The following is a 24,546-nucleotide window of genomic DNA, read 5'->3' as shown; positions in this document are numbered from 1 at the left end:
ATTGAGGTTCTAAATAAACGTTGTTCTATGGACAAGAGGTTATGAAAAGTTAAATACTTCACTATATTGAGAATTTCGTTATGTTGAAGTTCGTTATATCGAGGTTTAACTGTATTTCCATATGCAGTAAAGAAAAAAAATTGCAATCGTGGCCTTATGGTTAGAGCACAGGGCTGCTGTGCTCAACAGCAAAAGTTCAATTCCACCATCGGTCACACATTATGTTCTCTTTATTAAAGCAAGGTGAGATGGGAACCTACCTACCTACTTACAGCAAAGTGGCAAGAATGAGGCAAAGAATTCTTCACATTAAAAAGTGAGTTCTGCCCAGCATAGACTAGTCTTGGTGTGACAGAAGACAATGTGTCAGAAGCAGCTCCTTATTAGAGATCATGAGATTTTGGCAATACCTGGGTAAGTAAATAAAACTCACCTAAATCCAAGGTACTAGGCAGAGCCCATCATCAGTACATGTTTCCTGTGTCATACAACAGCTTGTACAAACTGAGTTTTACCAAGTTTACATTCGAGCCAGTCCTTTTCCTGTAAACGCTGTGAACTCTTTCAGGTAGAGTCCTGCATTCCCTCTCTCTTGTGTATGTGGCTGTTCTTCACGAAGCAACTTCTGCGGTGCATTTTATCCATCTTTCATGTCGCACAAAAGTGCACCGCACATTTATAACCATGAATAATTTAATGCGTAGGTAAGAAATGGCCTCTACTTTAGGCATTGTACTGCGATGACTTCCAACTAAAATTTTGGCAAAATAAAGTAGAACAAATTTAGCTAGACTTGTTTGACACATTTCTTGAGCCCAATCAATGTGTCAGTAAATGTTTTCCATAATTCAGGTGCATAACAGATAACTTACTCACTGAAAGATGTCAAAGTATTGCCTGGCTTCTGCATTCACTTGTACACAACTTGAGGAACATGTGCGAGCACTTCTATGATGTGCAATTGCTGCTTGGCTCGTTCAGTCAAAGTTCTGCTTTGTGCCAAAACATCTGCTTGTTCTCTGCAGAAGGTCTTTTCCAGCTTTTTTTATTTGATTTCACTGTGACATCGCAATGCAGTCATTATAACGAGGTTAGAAAAGATATCATAAAAGAGCATAATTCCTTACGTCTATGTTAATGCCCAGATAATGTTTACACCTGCTTGCATTTCCATAATTTCTTTTGGTTCATTTCTTGTTGTTAATCACATTATACATGAAACTAAGCATCCCTTAGGGTATTTACATGTTCAGTGAATATTGAATCCACTATGTCTTTCCCATTCTGTGTATGCCCTCCTGCTATAATCCCAATTGGGATTGGCAGTATGTAAAAATAAAAATAAACGAAATAAATATTCATAAGTTAACAATACAACAAAAGAACTTGTCTAGTTGAATGACATTACTGCCAGTGCAATGTACTGATCTGAGAATGGAACATGCACCGTGCGAACACACTGGGGGCTGAACCATTGTATGGCACTGCATGTAATGTGCTGTTGGCCTTAAACAATACGAGTTGAGCCATGTGGTGGCAGAAAGGAAGGAAAAAAAAAAGTGCAGCGAAGTTGCTGGCCTGACAAAACTGCCTGCAGCGCCTTATGACAGTAGTCCATACTTGTTACTTTGCTGGCACAGAATGTTTTGATGTGGATGTAATCCCCAATGTGTCATCACTGCAGCCTGTGGCAAAACAGCTTCTTTCTATCTTCCATTTCTACGTATCTTTGTCTCCTCTTCCTCTGTGAAGAGTAGGCAGGCATTGTGCCTCTTCCAATGGTGACTGCCAGCCTGCTCCTCACTTTCCCTTTCCTGTCAAGTGTATATATGTTTTCAAAACAAATAATATCAATAATAATAAAGCAGCTGTTGACTGTCTATGGTGCATATCTGCTGAAAGCTGCACCGATTTACTCTGTTTTTTTTTTTCTTTTTTCTTTCCTGTTTTTTTTTTGCATACAGTTGTTATTGCACACATAGTCATGTTCTCATGTTAAAAAATGAATAAGAGGCATTGCAGACAGAGCACTGAACAGCTGTTCACTGTGAAATAGTGACCTTGAAAGGGAGCATACAGTTGCTATTGCACACATAGTCATGTTCTCATGTTCAAAAATGAATAAGAGGCATTGCAGACAGAGCACTGAACAGCTGTTCACTGTGAAATAGTGACCTTGAAAGGGATTAACTGCCACAGGAATAACAACTATTTTTACAGGGGTGTGTTTCATAAGTTAACTGTGCACAGATGAACACATGATGAAGCTTGTATCAGTCTTTGTCCCAACTTCACTTTTATGGAGCCATCCAATAAGCATGCACAATGCACAAAAGCTTGGTCAACTTGAAATGCAGGAATACTTCCCCAGGACTAGAAAAATTATATGCATAGTCTTCCAAAGATTAAGTGAAACATGAAATGCAAAGACAGTTGTCATGCAACAAGATAAATTAAACCGAGGTTCCACTTGATCGCCTAACAATGGGGACCTTATAATAGTTAAATCTTTCTGGTCCAAATTCTTTCAATGACATGAACATTTTTTATTACATGGATGTGAATAACAAAAGACAGGGAAAGACAAATAAATTCCCGCTCGAGTTTCTGGCAACTATTTGAAGGTTTTCGCATGGATTACAAGAAAATCAAGGTGTTTTGAACAGCATGTGGTTCTTCAAACTTCTACATTCCCCATCATAATGGAGTTTAATATGTATGGGCACAGATTAGTTGAAGACCCTTTTTGAACCACCCAAGGAACAGGATATATGCACTAGGCAGCAGGTTCTAAAGTTACAGCACAGAGGCCTAACGATGGCGTGATGAGATGCACAAGTATTTGTGAAATATCAGCGAGAGCCATATTTATACGTGGCACAAATTCAACAAATTATCTAATTCGCACTGCTGACACTCACATTTCTGAGAATAGTTTTGAGGTTTCATTTTCTCGATGACGCATATTTCCTGCAAAATAAACTTGCAGCATTCAAAGATCCCTAACTACTTCTCACGCTTCCCGGCAACTGCAGCTTATATAACCGTAATGTTTACTGAGAAACGCTGGCGGCAAACGCTATGCACAAGGGTGAGCTTTCTGGTAGAAACGCGGCCTCTTGTGTGAGCCGATCCCGGAGGTAGTGCACAACCACGCCCCAAAAAAAAGACATAATTTCCAGGTTTCTGTTATTGTTTTGCACTTTTAATATTTCAGTCTCAGAAGATTTACCATAAAAGGCGTGAGCTGTAGGTGTTTTGTTTCATGACATTTATTTGTGTGCTGTCATTCTCAAAATTTCGAGGAATAACTTTGTCAAGAATGTAAGACAAGGTATGAGCAACTTTAGTGATTGAATGGTGTGGCAATATAATCCGCATACACCGCAAGTCGTACAGCAAGGCATCGCATATACATATACCAAAACATATACGGAAATTTTTGCTCACGGACAACTCCGCCGACACCAACATGGGATTTTCTGCGACACTGGGCCCTTAACGCTATCGCAGTAATATTACCTACGATTCCTACAGAAATCATTGGTGCAGGAATGGTTAAAGAAAGTGAGAAAAACAGTTAAGCAACATATGTTGTCCATGCAGTTCTATTAAAATAGACATTCTGCAGGTTCCGAAGGACCTCACTAAAGTTCTTCCATTCCATTCCATTCCATTCTGCATAGTGGGAAGCATCAAGAACACCAGTTAACAACAGGAGAAATAGAAGTCTGAGGCCAATGATGGCAAATGCCACCAGCCATGACAGTGGGAGGCGGTCTCAGCAGCTGCGTTAGTAGTTGAATCTCAATATAATGAGCACAGATATAACTAAGTAAATCTAAAAATTAATCTAGGATCTGACTGAACCCCATCTGGTCAGGGAAAATAGCAGTAAATAATAGGCCTTGCAGTGACCAAGGTGAAATGTATTCAAATTTTAAAAATCGTTCAGCTCCCGACGGGAGCATTGTTCACAATGACAGCAAAAAGCCGAAGCACACTAATTTAGCACATGAAGCACACTCATGTAGCAGTACACTTAAAAATAAGTATGCTCCACCATTTGCTGTCCTTGTGTACAAGGCTCCCGTGTGGAAGCTGAAACGCCTTTTAAATTGAATACATTTTACTTTGGTCAACACTGCATGTATTATTTACTCTAAATGTAAAATATTTCTCATCAATGTCAGCAAGTAAAAAATATATGTTTATAAAGAATATCAGATAAAACACAGACATCTTCTTGTAGTATGCGACTTCGTTATAGTGAAATTCGGCTGTAACAGCAGTAGGAGTCACAGTAGTAGTGATAGTAGTAGTCGTAGATGAAGAGGTAGTGAAAGTGGCCACAGCAGCAGTAGCAGGCAATGGTTGGTACCTCGTTGCTTTGAAGACTGCTGCCATCGCCAGACACTGCCTTCTGATGGCAACCAGCTTCCTCTCCGACGGATATCGTGCCAAGTGGTGCAGTAGGCGACCGGGACCCCAGCGCTGTACCCATGCCCTGTCTGACCCATCAACTCCAGCATGGCAGCGTCTGCTATCTTGAGCCGTAGAAGCAGCCGCGCTACACGATGGGCGTTTAGATAAATGTTTGCAGTGCCGAAGGGGATGCAGTGGGCTTGCAGCGGGGATGCGGATGCGTTGAAGAAGGCGCTGCAACGCCGCATTGCACACGCATGGAAGCATAAGGAAGGCACTCTGCGGCTTCTGAGAGAGGTGCCAGCACGCATTCGTACATGTGGACACCACGCAGGCCTGCATTGGAATGAATGAAAGGAGACTGAATTATTGATACAAGAAGAAACTAAACTAATTACATTCCTTATTTTTTTCTTTCTGTCTTTCTTTCTGTTTTATCAACACGTGCTTCCACTTCCAAGCTATTGACATCTAGTAAAGCAATGAACGGGGCTAGTTGGTGGATATTCATGATTATACTGATGGACGAACTACAGACCGAACATAAAAGAACAAGAAGTGGACGTACGTGGTGCAAACTACCAACTCGTTTAATGCTGTTAAAGGACATGCTTATATAAATGGTAACTGAGGGGGGGGGGGGGAAGGGGGTGAAATACTATAAGATATCACAAGGTGACACCGTGTGATGATGCAGTGGGCCGGAATAGCAGCGTTCACTTGCACCCGTTGGCCATGGCAAACTCGACCTCAGCTTCGATGAGCGTGAAGAATGGAGTGTTTTACACACTTCTCTTTTTTCTTTTGCTATCGCAAGTGCCTCCCATACTTCTTGCTCTGTTTTTCGTACTTGTGCCACGTACGTCCGCCTTTTTGTTCGCTAATGTTCATTCTTTAGTTCATCTGTCAGTGTAATACTAAACACAATACAATCATAAACTACTCCCTTCTTTTTGGTGCCTTATTAACCTTGGCACTGCACATGCTTAGTTGACTACAGCCCGCATAAGGACAACAATTCATCCAACTACCAACAAACCAGTTGGTAATTTGCACTCTCTCGTCCTGTCTCGTGTGTTGGTTTGCGTTACTTTCCATGATTAGTGCCAATCAGCAGTTTAAAATGAATGAACATAAACTTGCCCAGTTCAATGCCTTACTTTATAATCTTATTTCTTAGCTAGACAAAAACTCGACGATACACTAAAACAACCTAATCTTCAAAAGTTGGCCAGCGATGAACAATTAATCAACAGTAAGCTCTAGTTGAATGCATTTCATATCATAGATGGAATGTGGGCCCTGAAATATACATAAGTAAAAAGAACAGGGAATGGTGAAAGCTGCACACATGGCCATGGAAAGAAGATTCCTGTGCATGAGGTTCATGCCTGCTTTCCTTCAGTGGCTTCAATGAAAGTACTGCAAGGCCAAATACCACTTATGTGAAATTAGGACGTCTGTTATTCATTTATGATTGCAGAACTTAGGAAGAATGTAATAAATAAATACTGCTTTAGAAACATAAAGTGGCACTACTTTTAACAGACGGTGTATTTTGCATCAGGGGTAACAATGTCCTTTTCTTTATTCTTGATAGCTGGCACAAATTAACTGGAGATGATCTCTGAACACGACCCGGATAGCATAAAGCTTTTTTGCCCCAATGGCCTTGCATGCAAATATAACAATCACATACATATATAGTCAAACCTCTTTATAACACAATGGTACATAATGAAGTAATAGATATAACGAAGTTAGTGACATTCCCCCTTAAATTCCCCATAGAGTTTCACAGTGCAGCATATGCAATAATGCGTACAACAAAGTAATTCGGATTCCCTCTTCAACTTCGTTATAACAAGGTTTTGCTGTACTGGGAGAGTCATAGTAACATAAAGTGCCTTCTATCCAGCCCGTACGCATTGAAGAAACAGGTTGTTGACAACAAACACGACATGACTTCAGAAACAAGACAGAAATAATGACAATGTAAGAGACACTGGAAGTACTTGCCTGTATTGGGTAAACCACGAAGATCGACCACAATAGAGCCACTGCTGTCATTTGAAAACACAAAGCATTCGCACCAGCCAGGAACCTGAAGGTAAGAGAATTTTCACAATTCAATTCTGCGGAAGCCCGCAAAGTAGTGGAAAATTCATAAAACGGAATATTGCCATCCACCCGACCTGTAGCATAAAGCCACAAAGGAAACCCACATACGTTTCTTCAGAAAGAAAAATTCCCTTTCTCTCTGAGGAATCTTGCCGATTCGGACCAGGACAAATTTTTCTTCAACTGCAAGGCTTTCTCTCTGAGAAAGCCAAAATGGGTTTCCTTTTCAGCTTCTTGCGACAAGTCAGGTGGAAGACAATGTTCCCTGTCATGAGATAATTCTATTACACGCAATTAGAAACTAGCTTCTGCGGGGAACAAGACAGATGTGGTGCCTTATCTTATAGTTAAGGAGTATCAGCACAACATTTCCTGCTTTTATTTTTTTTTCTTTTGTTTAAATGAAGGTCCTGGACCACAAAACGGTAGCAAAAAAATTCGAGGACACCTAAGCACTTCTTATGAGTTGTGAATGCGAAAGCATTAGTGTCCAATTGAACGCCACTGAGCTGTCCTTTGAGTTATATAAAGTCCTTGCAGGCAAGTGATCACATTGAGGCACTCTGCGTGTTTTGAATTTGGCCTTAGCGATGTGCAGTTAGAACGCAGGAGAGAGCTTGCACAGACAAGGAATGCGCGGATAACACGGGCTTCCGAGAAGGAGAGTGAAGGTGACGTGGCGTGCTGGCAACGCCCTCTCCCCTCACGCAATACTGCGGCAGCAGGTGTTCCCTTTTGCTCGCTCTGCTTTGTCGAGGCCCAAACCAGCAAGCACGAACCACGAGCGTGCAAGCGCCACGAGCGTACAAGGCACACTCGTGACGTGCTGTCGCAGCCAATGGGCAGTTAGGTGCCGTTTCCCTGCTACAGACGCTGCCAGCTTATTCGCTCAATGGGCCATTTGATGCTTTCGCATCAGAAATTCTGCAGAAATCATTCGTGATCAATGTCAATTAAGCGAATTAACAGCCGAATGCTTGCAGAAAGCTATTCACTTTTAAACAAATGTTGCACTTGACAGGGTATATTTGTAGCCGTCAGAATACTTAGGTAAAGTCTGTGGATTCATTCAGTAATTTCATGGAAAACCAGAGCTGTTAGCCAGCATGTCTGTAGTGGTAGTATCGGTGGAAAGCACGTGTGTCGCAAAGAGCATAGGTGAGCACATGATAACGTGATCAAGCGTGCACTGAGGGTTCCTTCCTGCTCCTTTTAAGCTGGATGGGAAAAGATGGCGTGCGCCACTCTGCTTGCTCCAGTGTGGTCTCAGCTTTCTGTGCCTCTTTCCTTGTACTTTTTACAGCACATGACATAACGATAGAAAGCGAAACATCGAACCTTCACCTTTGGCTCAGGTTTGTCCGAAAAGGAGTCCATGGGAGCAAGAAATTTTGTTCGAAATAACCATTGCACGGTTTTTGGAGTTCAAATTCATGGGAGTTTTTCTGTCCTCAAATACATAAGACTTTGCCAGGATCAACAGAACATTTCGAATTATCCGTCAATGTCAATACGAATTAGATTTCGAATCATCGGGCTTTCCCTGTACCATGCTTCTACTCATGTGTGGCCCAGTGTAGCAGCGTAACAGACCAACAAGCGAGCTGGAGCAAGTGCCAAAATATCACGATGTCCTGCTCCCAAATGACCACCTTCCACTTGCTGACGTCACAGCATTTCCACCTTCTGTGAAACGGAATCCCTAGCTGGTTTGTCAAAAAACTATTATAGTAAGTGACTTAGGACTCTCTGAGGCATGGCAGTTCTTTTTTTAATGGCTTTGAGGTCCACACCATTATTTAGGAAAAATGAAAAGTAAAAAATGTTACGTAAGTACTCCCAGTCAAAACAAACAATTGACTCCAATTAGCTTTTCCAGTAGGAATCAACTGGGATCAATAGAAACCAATTGGAAAATCCTTACTTCCAACCAGTTATGATTGGGTCAGAGGAGAAACCAATTGGAGTTGCCAATCGAAATGAACTGGGCTCAGTTGGAACCGATTGGAAAATCCCTAGTTCCAAATGGTTACGATTGACTCAAAGTGAAAACAATTGAGTCCGATTGGACTTTCCAATTGGAATCAACTGGGCCCATTTGGAAATCCTTACCTCCAATTGGTTACGATTGAGTCATGGATGCAACCAATTGAGTCCAATTAGACTTGCCAGTTTGAACCAGCTAGGCCGACCTTACATTCCCAACTGAGTCTAATTGGACTACAAATACGAGAAAACTAGCTAGTACGTAACCAACTGGGAAATCATACTTTTAGTTTATGAACCCATTCAAGGAAACTGGAATGAGTTATAGCTATATATGCATGCAGTACTAAGGCTACAGCAAACCTGTTTCTCACAGCTGGAATCCTATTTAGGTTTGCTTTGTGGGGTATTTATGTGTATTTTTATTGCTCATTGGTCATTCCAACCAATTGGTTTCAAGCTGATTGTTACCCATTGGGTACAATTGGTCACTCCAACAAAAGCCAATTGGTCACGTTCCAGTTGATTCAACAGGTCCAGTTATATACTAATTTACGATAGGAAATTTTCCAATTGGTACCAATTGGAAATTTCCCGATTGGAGTCAATTGCTTTTTCTGACAGGGCTCCTTTGAGTCACCAATGTCCGGTCTTGCTATTTTTAATATTTACAGTGCAAGAAAGTATGTAAGCATGCTGTAAACCCCTAATATTTATCAAATGTACCTACCAACCCTGCTTCTAACAACATGTACCGGTCAAGTACACTTGAACCACAATATGACAAAGATGTAATGGAATAACATGAAACATAGATATAAATGAATGATCTAATATAAACAAAGTAAATAGAAATTTTTTCTATTTTTATAAGCTCTTGCTTAGGTACAAACATGAAAATAATGCACAAATAAAAGCCAATAAACAACAATAAAGATTTTGGGTTACAGACGGGTGCTTGAACATAAAAATATTGCATTTATCTCCTCTCATTTCGACAGTTCTTTACTTCGCCATACAAAGCATTCAGAAATTCATTCTAGTGATGTGTAATTCTGCTGTTGTAGCGTAGTGACTGACGAAGGAAGACTCACATTTCAGTGCAACAGACGAGGGTGCAGAGAGAACCCAAAGTGAGCCCAGCCACCAAGAGCCAGCCAAACGAGCCGACCAGCCAGGTAAGCCGGTGAGCTGCTGCATGCACCAGTGAAGGCACTTTGTATGCCACTCCAGAGTCATCACTATCTTCATCATCATCAGTATCTGCCAGAACAAGACAAAACACAGATAGTGATACAGCCACCTGTCCATCTATTAGTCTGACTATACATCAGTAATGCGTTGTAGTGGGCCAGTTGGTGTTGTGACATGGTAAAACACAGCACCGTAAAGGACTAGTACTGCGGACAAGGACGTGAAGAACTACGACACTAGGCGCACATGAAGCGCAGCTGCCCGTCAACTGTTTAATTGAGTACGATTTGCTGCCGTAGCTTGCACAACAGGTTCATCTTCGTAGAAATGGCACTGAACAAGACGATACATAGTAGTACAAGATGGGACAGGTTGGCATCTGTCCCGTCTTCTACTGCTGTGTGTCATCTTGTCAAGTGTCATTTCTACGAAGATGGTCAACGGTTTATTGACAGTGATGGAAAAAGCGGAAATCAAAGCAGGTTCTAGTATACCAGAGTATTTTTCACAACCTAGCTCTGAAGCCTTTATATACTGACACTTTGTACAACATACTGAAATGCCCGCTGAAATAAGTCTGCACTAAATTTAAGGACACTAAAGCAAATACTCATTAAAGCCAGGGTAGTAGAGTAGTGCTTCAAGGTGTGCAAAGCGTCACATTTACTGGGAACAGAGCTTTAGTAAGCGAGGAAATTAAGTAAGCAAGAGTCAGGATCAGCACCACTATTGTGAAGATGTTGTACCAGCTTCCTTAAGGGGGGACACGGGTCTTTAGAACCAAAAAATCGCGAAAAAATCAAGATTTTGGAAGTGTTATTTTCGAAATCTACAGCTATTTTCCCACCTATTCGCCAAGTTTCTCGTTTCTAGAATCAGTATTTTAGCCAAAATAATAATTTTCACGATGAGTTCCGGCTGAATTCAGGCCAAAATTAACCCCAACGCGGCCCTTTCTTCCCATCGCGCAGCTGCCGTTTCACGCTGCATATCGCCGCCATCTTGGTCTCGTTTGAAAGAGCCGTCTTCCTGCTTAAATTTCCCGCCACTGCAGCTCAGTTTCGTCCATTGGTTCACGTAAAATAAACCAATAAAGAAAAGCACAGTATTTGTTTCCTATTGGCTGCTCGAGCACACGTGAGAAGACCGCGCCACCGGATTGGCGGAGCCGGCTGGTGTCGTCTGCTAGGCGAGCCGGCGGGCCGGCCCCGCGCGCCGCCGTCGCGTTGAGACGCCATTTTGAAAAATCGCGTGCGGCGACTGATAAGCACGGAACAATGCCCGGGTCAGCGCGGAAGTTTCATTCGCGGAACCAGTTCGGCAAAAAGCGAAAGAAATCAATGGTTGATAATTTTAAAGGTCGTCGCATTTCATCAGGACGCGACGAGGGAGATCGAGACGCTACATCGAGTGGACAAGGCATCGAAGTTGGCGACAACGGCGTGGGTCCAGCGTGTACGCCAGCTCGCGAACCCGACAGCGGCCGCGTCCGCCGTGACACGGTGATGCTGCAGCCTTCCGAAGTGGAGCAGAGGAGGATCAGAACCGAGGAAAAACTACGGGAACTCGCGTCAACGGCAGCGACGAAGCGGAAATCGGATTGTTTTCATCGTGACAGCGGCGTGGTCGACAGCGCGCCAGATGAGACGGCCTTCACGATCGTCAGTTTGGATTTGCAAAACCAGCTTTTGAAGTTTACAAAGTGCACAACGTGTGGTAGCGGCGACGTTGCATTCAAGAAAGGTGAGCGAGAATATGGCCTCGCTGTTAAACTTATTCTCTCGTGCTCCAACTGTGGCGACATCGCGTCCGGGTGGAGCTCGCCGCGCGTAAGCGGCGATCAGACGGTGAACCCGTTCGTGGTAAATGTTCTAGCAGCGCGTGCTATGCAGAGCACTGGGAACCAGCAGACAGCGCTTAATGATGTTTTTTCAGTGATGAACATTTCCAAACGCGGTCTCCACAACAAGACGTGGCAGAACTACGTGAAAAAAAAATTGACGCCTGCAGCAGTTCGCGCGGCCGAAGAAGTGATGACCGAAAGTGCCCAGTCGGTTCAGCAACTATACAGTGTACTGAACTTGGGAAACGTTAATAACATCGCCGTATCTTTTGATGGTTCGTGGATGACGCGTGGACACACATCCCATATAGGGGTAGGTGCAGTTGTGGAACTTTTCTCGGGCCTCGTGCTAGATTATGTTGTTTTGAGCAATTTTTGTGCTGGATGTGAGCGGGGACCAAAGAAGGACGACCCAGAGTACGCAGCTTGGAGGGCTAGCCATTTATGCCAAAAAAACACCGACAAGAAGGCTGGAGAAATGGAGGTACAAGCAGGCCTTCTGCTTTTCGAGAGGTCCCTCAAGAAGAATGGCCTTCGCTACACTACAGTGTTATCCGATGGCGACAGCCGCACTTTTCTTGCTTTGCAAGAGGCTGATGTCTATGGGTACATAAAGATTGAAAAAGAAGATTGCGTCAATCACGTACAAAAGCGTATGGGCACAGCCCTGCGCAACTTGATCACAAAACACAAGGGAACAGAGAACCTTGGTGGCAGAGGAAGGCTCACAGGGGACCTTATAACGAAGTTAAGCTCCTACTATGGTTGGGCACTGAAATCGCACAAAGGAAATGTAGAGGCAACTCGCAAAGCTGTGATGGCAACATATTGTCACATTACATCCAATGATGAAGTCGCTGATCACAGTCTGTGCCCAACAGGCCCAGATTCTTGGTGCCGGCAGAATGCAGCAGCAGCCCGAGGTGAGCCTACTCCCAAACACAGATATAACTTGCCACCTCATGTGTGCAAAGCGTTGCTTCCAATCTATGAGCGCCTCTCAGAAAGGAAGCTCCTTGAGCGGTGCCAGAGAGGTAAAACTCAAAACAATAATGAGAGCTTACATTCCATAATCTGGTCACTCGCACCAAAGCAACGCCATGCATCACTATTCACCGTGGAAGCTGCTGTGGCAGAGGCAGTGATGCGATTCAACGCAGGCAACAGGAGGACATCAGCAGCAATCCTAAACGAGCTCAGCCTGAACCCCACCCCAATGAGCAACAAACGGATGGCTGAGAAGGACGAACGCAGGGAAAATGAATGTGCTCGGAAGCATGCTTTGGCCGACAGTGTTCAAGGGGCACTGAAAAGACGACATTTGAACAGCAGCAGGCAGTTTGACTACATTTCTGGTGCTTATTAGGAATGTACCTGTGTAAATATGTGTAAAACATTTGTTAATTTTCATTAAAATTTGTGCTGTTCGTTTTTTGCACTTTTCTCAAAACTCAAATTTTTGGCTCCATGCAACATTGAGGCCTTGATATCTCAAGATCTAGAACAGTTAGAACTGAAATTCTTTTTGCAGAATGAAGTCTAACGTGTACTCTATGAAGTATAGCAAGCAGATTTCTTAGTTTTCATTTCAGAAATTAATTATTGTGCTACATATTGTGCTATATGTTTGCCAAATTTGGTGGGCTTGTATTCAATGGGCTGTAAAGTATCTATTAATGGTCACACAAAAAAAGTGTTTCCTATACTTCATTCCTTACCCCTTATGCTATCTAACCATGCCTTACAAATAGTTTTTATTGGGCCATTCATTTTTAATTGTGGCCTCAAACAAAGGAAATTAAATGTTAATTATCTTAGGAACTAATTGACCTACACCAGAACTAAGTACATATTTGAAATCAGCGCAAAAATACAAATAAGACTGGAGAGTTTTATTAATATTGTTGGGGAAATAAAGAACATTATGTAAATAGCAGTGTCCCCCCTTAATGTATTATGTCCAGTTTGCTTGCAGTCAACTGCGTACTAATAATATTAAGTAAATTGCGCTACATTTAAATATGAAAGGAAACGCAGCTTGTCCAATTTGATTATCTAAATTTTCTTGCAATAGAACTAATGCTGCCTCTTCACAAAGCTATAGTAGGCACTTTTTGTGGGAGTGGGGCGTGCTCTAGTACGAGGACATGCTACAATAAACAATACACTTTGATAGGATGTGCCTGTCTTGTCGCACGTGGCTACAACATTTGAGGTGCACGAACAATGATATTGCAAGCACATCTCACAAGACAACGTGAGTGTGATAATGCAAATCACATTTAATCTGGCAAAACTTAAGTGGTAATATAAATATGAGCAGTCACTGCACTCACATGACTTAAATTTTGTTAAGTGTGAATGAAACTGCACAAAAAATTGCTTACCAAAATCAAGGCACGTTAACTCAGAGTCTCCAAGAGAAGGTGAACGGCTTCTCTCCTGGGACTCCAAGCAGGCATCTCCAAACGAATTATCATTTCTCCGGTACTGACGTTGAAGCTTAGCCAAGTTGGCCAAAGCTGCTTCCAGTGGCGATGCAGTGTTGCTGCAAAAAAAGAACACAAGTTCATTGAGTCATGCATCTCATACTTAGTATGTTCCATTAGAAACACTGATATGTTTCAGAAATACCGATGTCCTTCCTAGCTTGCGTGACACAGTTGTTGCACAAACAGTGGAATGTTTAGTGCAAAAAGGAAATAATGAAGACAATGAATGTCCATGCAAAAGCTTCTTTTAGCAGATGCTTGAATGCATTTTTAAAGGGACACTGAATAAGACTATTACTGGTAAATTAAAGCTGGCAAGGAGCGGTGTGAAGTACCCTTTGCAAGGCACGAAATTGTAATGAAACTACTCAAAATATGCTTTCTTTCAGGCTTAAATGCAGAGTAATCAATACCTATTTTTTTATTATTGTCAGTGGTTGACTACCATTTGTCAGCTGCCTTTTGACAGTGGCAGCACGAATACCGGTCTACATTTATGTAATCTGCTTATAAAGTCTCAGTTCTCTGTATAAGTGGTACATGAGACACCTCAAAACCCTAATCTATCACTCTGGCCTGACTTAACATTTGTCTTCAGTGTCGCTATGAACAAAAAGATCCTCTTCATATTTTAAAAAGTAAGGATTGAATTCGTGTTTTCATATTGTAGAGAACTACAGCCACTAAGTCTCCCCAAAAAAGGTCTTGGCTGTAAAAGTTGCGCTGCTCAAGTAAAACACACAACAATACTAGCAGCAAAAAAAGCAGTCACGCAAAGACCTTGTACCGACAAAGGGTTCGCAGGAAGACGGAGAAAAAAAATCAACAGTGACTCGAACAAGGAATGCCTCAGGCTGATATTTTGACCAGGGACGTTGTCTTCACCAGGGCCTGACGAAGACAAGTCCTCTTGTCTGAGTGTTGATTCACCCATGCCAGAGGCTGTCCTTGTTCACGCGCTGCCAATTGCTGATCTTGTATGTTTCAAGCTTTTGTGTGAATGTTTCAATCTCAGTTATTCGAGCAGCACAACTTTGAAAGGTCAAAATATTCCATTGCCATGCCAACTAATCCCCATTGAAGGAAGCATTTTTGTTAAAGCACGTTCAATGAAGTCATGTGGTAAGTGTGCAAAGGCTAACCTAAAAACAGCTTCCTCCTCCGTCTCCCCACTTTCCAAGCTTTGTTGACCTGCTGCTTGTGCATCAGGAGATCCTTCACTGCGACAGGCAGGTGTACTTTCTTCTTGGTGCGACTGCCCTTCGCTCAGTTGAGCAGAACCGTTGGTGCTGCTGAAAGTGTAGCTAATATCTTCTGCGTTGAACTGCGACAGGTGAAACGACTGGCCACCAGCACTGCCACCCGTGCCTTCTGTCTGCATTCTGTATATGCCGTACAGTGTGTCGAGGCTGTAGTCGGATGATGAGTATGAGGGAGTGCTATGTCCTCCAGTTGCACGGCCACATGTCCCATCGAAAATGCAGAAAAGTAGCATCGTGAACCTGGTCCAGACATTTCGCAGCAACGCCATGCAGTCATAGTGTCTGAAGATTGCTGTGGGGACTTGGTGAACTAGGTGGGCTACTAGACAGACAAGACCTGCTTCACCAACGTAATGTGCCAATGGACCACTTGCTGCAAGCTGAAAAAGAAAAAAGGAAGAATAATGAAAAAGATTGTTGTGCCTGATGCTGTAGCAAGGCAGCTGCACGGAGCGACTTTACCGAATTATGTAAAACATTTAGGCTACCAGTTGAAATACCTCTGTGCGAGTGTTTCCTAGCAGTGTAATAATGTATTGTCTTGATTGATTGATTGCTTGTCTTAATCAATAGTGCTCACAATGTACTTAGTTTCAGATCTCAAGAAATATGAAAGAAGGCCAAGCATGGCGCAAAGAGTGACGAAAACCAATTTGATAGAATGAAATATTGTGAGGTAGAAAGAGAGCAGTTTAGATTAGGGATCAAATTGAAACGAGCGAATTGTATTCCAATTGAGATTACGGGTAGAAATGGATAATTTGTAATCTATTAGAGATAGCAACAAGGCTGCTGCCAAGGGAAAGTGAATGTAGTATTTGTGCACAGCTGGGCATTAAAGTGCCCAAGGAAACAAAGGCCAATTGCAACAAAATTTCAATTTGGCTAAATTTGCTATAAATGAGTAGTATATACCACTGAACCAATATTGGCAAAGCCGCAGAGCTGGTAATTGTAGTCTTCTTGTCAGCAGCCTTTAAACAGCACTTAAGCAGATGATGTGTGCGCATGGTAGTGTCGCTATGACATAAGCATAGGACATAAGTCCCAGCATGCCGCGTCCAAGATTTTTCAGTGTGCTGCGGGCAGCCACAGCCACTGGGCACTCGTGCTGGCTTGCGTAGCCATGCCTGAAGAACCACAGCATCCCACATGAAGTGAGGGCTTGTCGCGGCACCCCATGACGGCTGCGGTGTCTACACTATGCAGCAGCATGGCCTCCGAGATTGCAAAGGTAATGCCGAAGAGCATTGCGTTAAGTCATACGTCAACTTCAGCGAGCGGTAATGGCAGTGTTTTTTCAGATTCAGTATAAACCTCGGCTATTCTTGCTAACTTTTAGTAACAGTTCCGCTCGTATTTCAAACGTGTAATTTTGTACAGAGGCTAGGCTTTTTAGGCGGTTAAAAATTTTGTTACAGTTGCCCTTGAAGGCTCATGCGTATCTGTATCAGACAATACAATATCAGTACAGGAATATGCTAGGTTTGTAAAGTTCCTATATCAGACAATTGTAAAGCCTATATAATGCAGATCTGCATTTGAAACTGATTGGGGGCAAAGGTGGTCGGTCCACATTAGCCTTACCTCAACATCTGTGAAGAAGATGCGAAGTGCACTCAGTGCAGCCTGAGGAAAGCACTGTCGAAAGGCACATTAAAAGCCGCTGGCCACGTGAGAAAGAAGAGCAGCTTTTCATCGTCACGGTGGAGTACCATAAGTGATGGTCGCTCAGTGCATGTATCAATGAGCGCTGCAGAGTCTGCAAAATGAAAACAGGGAACAGAAACATTCAAACATAATAAAATGCAAGATATCTGCCACAAAGGGTAACGTCGACAAAGTGCGTCAGTGTAAAGTACTCCTTTCGTGACAAAGTATGGGCCACACTTACAGATAAAACCTAAGTAGCACTCCAGCAGTGATTATATAGATATGATATCATAACCTTTTAATGATTAAGCCTTCTTTGACAGATGAGCGATGGATCCACATAATACTGGCCACTTCTGTGCATGAAAAGTTATTAAATTTCACAAGTGCTCACAAACGAGCCTGCATCTGATACTCTGACTGCCTGTTTATGCTGAAAATATCTAATACACTGTGATGCTGCCAATGACCCAGTTGCATATTCATGGCAATTCGAAATCTCAGATGTGAACTCTCTTATTTCGCTTCCATAGGCACTGGCATTGAGCAGTCAGTTTTGCTTGTTTGTTTGTATAATGCATGAGAAGGGCAGCTGCTCTCTTACGATACCTTATTCAAATTTGCATAATTCATACAAAGACTGGTGCACCATGTGAGCTTCAATTATTGCAAGCAAACTATTACTCATATATTGACATATATTAGAGGTCAAATGAACAAGCGTTTATTGTATATCTGTTTGCAGTGGCACACAGACGAGGGGGGGGGGGTTACAACACACGAAACACCCCCCTGAAGCCAAATTAAATCCCCCCCCCCCCCCATGTGTCCAGCCTCATCATTCCAAAGTGTACCTTCAGTGTTCTGTGCACATTGTCATTACAATTAAGGAGGTGGCTTGTGGTCAAATTTTCCTGGTTAACAAAAACACTCAATCATTCTCTTGCACGTATTAATTCACTCTTAAATTACTTTGCGTAAAACGCTGAACACATAAACATCATCATCATCCTTGGTGTCATTATTACTATAATTATTAGGCATTTTATTTGCTGTTGGATTCCTCTGGCTAAAGCAACGAAATTGCATATTATGCAAAGTGCTTGCTTCCCCCCCCCCCTCCCCACTGGCAGAGATCCTGGGTGCGCTACTGTCTGTTTGTATAATAACACGTGAATACAGTAGCTGTTTTCTAACAAATGTTGTCTGACTTAGATAACTAAGATGAAATATTGGCACCCCATGGGAGCTTCATCCGGGAAATCTGTGAGCAAACTATTCTTCCATTTATGAATGGACGCACACAGAAATTGAGCTTGGTCGGCAGAGATTTGATTCAAACCACTGCAGCAGTGGTCTAATACAGATGTTCCTGCATCCTTCCCATCCTTTCAACACAAAACAGGAAGCCAAAAATAACACTACCTCTTAGACAAATGTAACGCCTACGTGATGCACGTAGCACCAAAACCTACACAGGATGAAAGAAAGACACGAAACAAGCAGACAAAGCATCGACTTTCAACCATGGGCTCAATGAGCTGAAGGTTCCACTTAACTTCGATAACCTTCGTACCATGAGGTAGCATATGCGGGGTAGTGAAACACACGAACATGCACGTGAGGCGGTTGAATGCTGGTCTCGTTGGTCATCGCAGTGGGTGCAGCGCAGCTTCGGAGCTCTAGAACTGTAGTCTTGAAAGCTACCCCACGCCTCCACCAATTACAATAGGGGTTTTATTTGTAGCACTGAGCAGCCAAGAGGTGGGCAGCAATGCAATCAGTCAACACCAACAGTTTGAGCTCTAGCTTTGCGCAGCGGTGACGGGCAATGGCAGTCCACTTGATGTGCATGTTCATCTGCTTTACTACAGAAGCTTTATCCAGCAGAATCTATTTCATGATGAATGTCGATGTCAGTGCAATTAGCACCGAATAAACTTAACAACACACCATATTGCCTCCACGGAGATGCGCCATGTATGAGGCAACCCTGCACCGAAGAAATTATTATTATTATTTTTTTATTGAGAGTCCTTCGAATTAACTTTGCAGTACTCTCAATAAAGTTGTTCAATCAAATCATCAAAGAGTTTCACACACCCAGTGGCCAAAGCTGGCATCAAAAAGGTTTCATTGAGGAGCACTGAGTGCCCCACACCGAGTGACCCTACTTGGCCCCACAGTTAGGTTAGAACCAGTTGCCTCAGCATAGCAGCCCAATGCTCTACCCATTAGGCCATAGACTACTCAGCGGCCCATGTTAGCAGGATGAAAATGGTTAGATACACAGACAGACAGGCAGGCAGACCAGAAAGAGTGTATGAAGTATCATAAGAATGCTAATCGCATTCATATCCAAGAAAGCTAATAGGAAGAGGGCCACCACGGTAGCTTAAAGGTAAATTAAGCACCGTACGCATAATGAGGAAGATCTGATTTTGGCTCCTTGCTGCAGCAAGTCGTCTTTTCAGTAGCGCACCCAGGATCTTGCCAGGGGGGGGTTGAATTCTTGTGGCGGGGGGGGGGGGGGACAAGCACTTTGCATAATATGCAATTTTCTTGCTTTAGCCAGAAGAATCCAAAAGCAAATAAAATGCCTAATAATTATAATAATATAATGACACCAAGGATGATGACGATGATTATTTCTTCAACATTTTACTCAAAGTAATTTAAGAGTGAATGAATAAATACAAGACAGTGATAAAGTGTTTGTGTTAAGCAGGAAAATTCGATCTCAAGCCACCTCCTGAATTTTAATGACAACGTGAACAGAGTACTGAAGGTACACGATGGACTGCAGGGGCTGGACACATGGGGGGGGGGGTTACAACACCTGAAACCCCCCCGTCGGTGCGCCACTGCGTCTTTTTATCCACTTTCACTTCCCTTTTATGTATTATTTCTATATTTCAGTTTAAAAAATAACAGTAAATTTCCCTCTGTTTTTAGAAGATTCACTGTTGGCTTCGTGCACATGTACCTAACAAGAAATAGAGCCCCTTGGTTCCTCTTATTCTTCTCACTTAAGGAGGTATCATCCTAAGGGGTGCCACTGATCCCAGACGTTGACAGCTACTGCCCAAACAAAGTCATAAGCCCACACCGAAGGGGAGCCTAACAGAGCAGCATGAAGAAGTTGTGCCAGTGAGTTTCAGAAAAACCAAATGTTATCGGCTGTATTACACTTTATTTCATGTTAATTGAACCGCAAGCATAATCCTTTTTTATTGGAGTTTATATAGTGAGCACTGTCACAGTTTGGGCACAAAATACGAGAGGGAAAGTTTGGTCTTTTCTGTTAATAATTAAGCCTTTTCTTCAAAAGCATGGAAAAGCACCTGCGCACATGGTGTCTTTTTCATCCTCCTTTGTACCTGTTTCTAACGCAGTTAAAATCTTTCCTATATGAACTTCAGCCAACTAGCCCAACTTGGTGCACTACTGCACTAATGAAAAATAGAGTTATTAAAGATTATTTTCAGTTGAACTGACTTGGTACGTACCCCTACAGCATCTCTTTAATAATAATCACTGCACTGACTGGAGCGAGGAAATGTTCAACTTCAGTTGGAGCTCTGACCTCAGAAACCTCACAGACAAATGTAAGCATTCATAAGCATGTCAACTTCGAGACACAAATGTAAATGCTGGACATAGTCATGAGACAGCTCTTGGCACAATCAAGGGCACATGCTACGTGACTGCTGCTGTTGTAACCATCACTCATGTACCTTGACAGTAAGACATAGCATATGGAAATTTCGTGCAAAGTAAAAGTCACCAATAGACTCACTGCCTCACTTCGCTAGCACTTACCCTCAGCATGGCTGGGCTGTTCTCTGAAGCGAATGCCTCCCTTTCAATTCTGCCATCTTTGCTGCTTGTGGAGAACCACTCGTCAAAAACAAAGTGCCAAGTGGCTTCTGAAATTAAGCAAATATACGCTTACTTAGGAAAGTCATGTTTGAAATCAGCCACAGACGTATCTAACATAATTTTAAAAAGTTATCTTTTTCGTAATATAGCTACCAGATGACTAACAAGCACAAGAAAAGGGGACATATAATGTGTAGCACTATTGAGACATTTGGTTATTCTATTGTCATGCTTGAGTGCACAGTAGTTATATTGTTGTGTGACGGTCAAAATAAATAAGATGAGTACTTGGCCAATTACTTACACGAGTGCTTACGCAAATGCTCATTGTATTGCGTCATGTTCAAACATTAGCCTAGTACATTCCCATGTGATCTACCGCAATGGCTCATTAGCTACGGCATTCTGCTGCTGACCATAATGGTAAGGATTTACTTGCCAGCCACAGTGCCCAGATCTCACATTGAGTCTCTTACGGTGGCTAAATGCAAAAATGTTCATGTACCTAGTTTGAGGTGCACGTGAAAGAATCCCTGGTGGTCATAATTATTTTGCAGCCTCTTACAATGGCATATGTCTTCATTTCTGTGACATTTTTGGGGCATAAGAACCCATGACCCAATCACTCAATTAACGCATCCTCATGTGAAATGAGGAGCAGACACAGAGCAGCAGATTAAGCCTTCCAGTCTGGTACATTACAAAACAAGCTGGAAAGAGTTTATTTTAGTAGTAAATAAAATTCAGCTGAGCAAGCAATTATGGTTGTTTGAACAGCAAAACTTCTTAATTTCAATACAAGCAAAAAGAAACTGGCTTCAAGTAGCGAAATGAATAACTATAATGTTTTATTTCTAAAACATACATTTCTAAAAGCTTGACGATTATGATACCAGCCAATGTACTGTTTGGCAACAAGCCGACCTGTTTTAACCCTTTCGTGCTGGCAGGAAATCCAAAAAAGCATTCAGAAAATGGCATTTTTTTATTGTACATCTGGATAGCAAACTTTTTGAAAATTCGAAATATATATGACATAAGCGTAGTAAATTTCCAACTTGTGTCTGAAAAGCTAGTTAATATAGAAAGTATTGCTAACTACTTTCGAACTAGCTATAATTCATGAAATAGAGATTTTCTGCATTTTCCCCTGACACGAAGTCAAATTCAATAATATGCGTGCAGCCTATAGACTTTGAAACAATCTGCTCGCCGTTATTTCCCTCACAATAACATGCCAGCTCAATCTGAATCACACATTGGTGCCGACTTTCTCAAAACTAAGAGACACATACACCTTTTGCAAGTTTTGCCAGATATGAAAATTATATTGCATGTAACGGATCAGAATATGTATGCTACAAATATCGCCGAGTTAGAAACTTTCATTTCAAATTATATATATATATATATGTTTATTAGCTATTCATCTTCATTAGTAAACATTTCCTTGTAATGTATACTGGTTGGTACTAGTGTACAGGCCAGTCACACTAACAACCCACCTAACCAGGATGCTAGCAGATGCCAGGGTGAGAGTGAATTAATAGACTACTTGAAGCCACTGACATATTCAACACTCAAACACAGTAAGCGCTGCGCAAAACCTGCATGGTGGAGAAAGGGACATGGCTGTAAATTGTAGTTTTATGCTAGACATTTCTGGGCAGTAAACAATTTTCTCTTTTCTAAAGTTTTCTCAGCCTTGCGGATTTCCGTGGAATTCATCCACCTGAACAATGGCTATAAATTTTAATTATTCCACACATAACTGCAATTAATGTTGCAGTGCCTTTATTTACAGTGGTCTCTGTGTAAAGCGAGAAGCTTTGTGCCACTTACGTGTATTCCAGTGTACCACAGTCAAGTCTTCCAAGAACCAGGATGGAAACTCTCCAGAGTTGTCGTGCCAGACCTCGACACTTGCAAGATTTCCTAGAGCGATGTTCGTGCTGAAGAAGGCAAGGACGTAAATTAAAAACATTCGGTTAAAGGGCATGATGATATGCCTAAATGTAAGTACAATGAACTTGCATTAACTCAAGTACCCATAGGATGGCGGATCTGTTACTGTTCTTATGTTAATGCGAATCAGTCCTTGTGAACTTCAGGCCTTTTGAGTCTGGGACGGACGGACGGAGACATAGAAACGTCAACCTATGCCTATTTCTGAGAAATTGATGGAGAAGCTTATAGAGGAGCATAGATAAGAAGGAACCTCAGACAGTATCAAACTTGTGAACTTCACTTGCGAAAACTTTCACTTTTATCAACTGCATCCATATGACATTATTAACAAGTGCATATGCTAAAGGTAGTGCTTCCTCCAAGGCTAGTGGTTGACGCGCATGCTGCAGTTCGTGAGACAGTGGTAATAAACCAGCACCAGCATAGAAGTAAAGCGAAGTTGGTGGCAGGAAATGAATGACGGGATAAGAAGACATGAGAGCAAGAGTTGTGATTACGCCAAGAAAATCTTTTTGTTCTTTGACAAATGCATTTGTTTAACGCAACACGTGCATTCTAAAGTGAGAGCCTGCTGCTATCGTAGTAAACGACTTCAGAGCTGGAGAAATCACTAAACGTCTTCTTGTTTAGCCCAAAGAATTTTTCTCCGAGTCAACACAATTTTTGATGTGCATCTAAGCACTTTCGTGGGTCGATCTCAAAGATTGCACAGTCTAAAAAACACAGCCAGAAAAAAGTAAAACACCACAGCTTGGATAGTTATCCTACATGGCTTCTGCCCAAAACAAATTAAAAGCTTTGTGCCCCAAAGGGAAGTGCATAGAACTGCATAATTAACCTTGATATCAATGCGCCTCTTGAAAAGATGCTTTGCATCAAAGACAGGGCACCCCCTGCTTAGATTTGAGGCCACACTTGTAATCGTGTGAGGGTTCGCTTGACTCTAGAATAATGAGATCTGCATTGCACGGCTTACTTCCAGAACCCTCTAAAGATGAAAGTTGTGCTCGCTCCGTCCTAGGCACCTGCAGAATTCTAAAGACGCCCATACCCAAACACCAATGGGTATGTTCCACACACAGACACACACACAGTCACGAGACTGCGAGCAATGTGACAAAGACGACACTGGCCACTGGGGCGAACAAAACGACGAGTGAAAAGACCATCTTTCTGCCATCTTGGCAGTGCTGTAGCTCGCTGTAGATGGTTTGTAAATTTTCATTTATATTTTTCTCGTGCCTAATTTGGTGGAGGTGCGGGGTACTATGTAAGACACATCCACAGCTGGATGTGTCCTGGCAAGTTCCACCATGTCAACATGTGGGGATACTGCATCAACCGCAACACCGGCACCCCAACCAGTAATTTTGATCCAACCCCACGACCGCGACTCTTTTTGCAGCACCGACAGCGTCGACGTCAATGACTGGCTTGGAAATTACAAGCACGTCACAACGAACAACCAGTGGAACCTGACGTCCCAGTGGACATCTAGGTTGCTGGCCTCTACATCTCCAGGAATTCACGTACACTGTGGTGTGCAAGTCCGGCCGACTACACCAGTACGCCGACTGCTTGTCCCGGCACCACGTAGACACCCCGAACAGACACACCGACCGGCATTTTCTCAGCTCTCCGCTTTCAGCCACACTGGTGACGAGCAATGGTGGGACACGTCTGTCAATAACGAACTTCATTGACAGACTAGAGGGGGTGC

At 42.5% G+C, this 24,546-nt stretch overlaps 2 protein-coding genes across 2 annotated transcripts in view; both read right to left on the bottom strand.

The window, feature by feature from the left end:
* LOC119441448 (uncharacterized) overlaps nucleotides 1–15,592 on the bottom strand; it is a 56,908-nt gene extending 41,316 nt beyond the window's left edge. Inside the window, exons 1-5 of the mRNA XM_037706067.2 lie at nucleotides 15,204–15,592; nucleotides 13,957–14,117; nucleotides 9,627–9,795; nucleotides 6,445–6,529; nucleotides 4,382–4,761 (exon numbers count right to left, since the gene is read on the bottom strand). Coding sequence (XP_037561995.1) covers nucleotides 4,382–4,761; nucleotides 6,445–6,529; nucleotides 9,627–9,795; nucleotides 13,957–14,117; nucleotides 15,204–15,592 — 1,184 coding nt within the window. The remainder of the gene's footprint in view (nucleotides 1–4,381; nucleotides 4,762–6,444; nucleotides 6,530–9,626; nucleotides 9,796–13,956; nucleotides 14,118–15,203) is intronic.
* Nucleotides 15,577–24,546, bottom strand: part of LOC119440000 (polycystic kidney disease protein 1-like 1) — a 58,612-nt gene continuing 49,642 nt past the window's right edge. Inside the window, exons 25-28 of the mRNA XM_049662708.1 lie at nucleotides 22,701–22,810; nucleotides 20,799–20,905; nucleotides 16,911–17,085; nucleotides 15,577–15,703 (exon numbers count right to left, since the gene is read on the bottom strand). Coding sequence (XP_049518665.1) covers nucleotides 16,912–17,085; nucleotides 20,799–20,905; nucleotides 22,701–22,810 — 391 coding nt within the window. The 3' untranslated portion in view covers nucleotides 15,577–15,703; nucleotide 16,911. The remainder of the gene's footprint in view (nucleotides 15,704–16,910; nucleotides 17,086–20,798; nucleotides 20,906–22,700; nucleotides 22,811–24,546) is intronic.

Source organism: Dermacentor silvarum, chromosome 2 (assembly GCF_013339745.2).
Source record: "Dermacentor silvarum isolate Dsil-2018 chromosome 2, BIME_Dsil_1.4, whole genome shotgun sequence".
Classification (NCBI taxonomy): domain Eukaryota; kingdom Metazoa; phylum Arthropoda; class Arachnida; order Ixodida; family Ixodidae; genus Dermacentor; species Dermacentor silvarum.
This window is presented reverse-complemented; position numbering and strand designations above follow the sequence as displayed.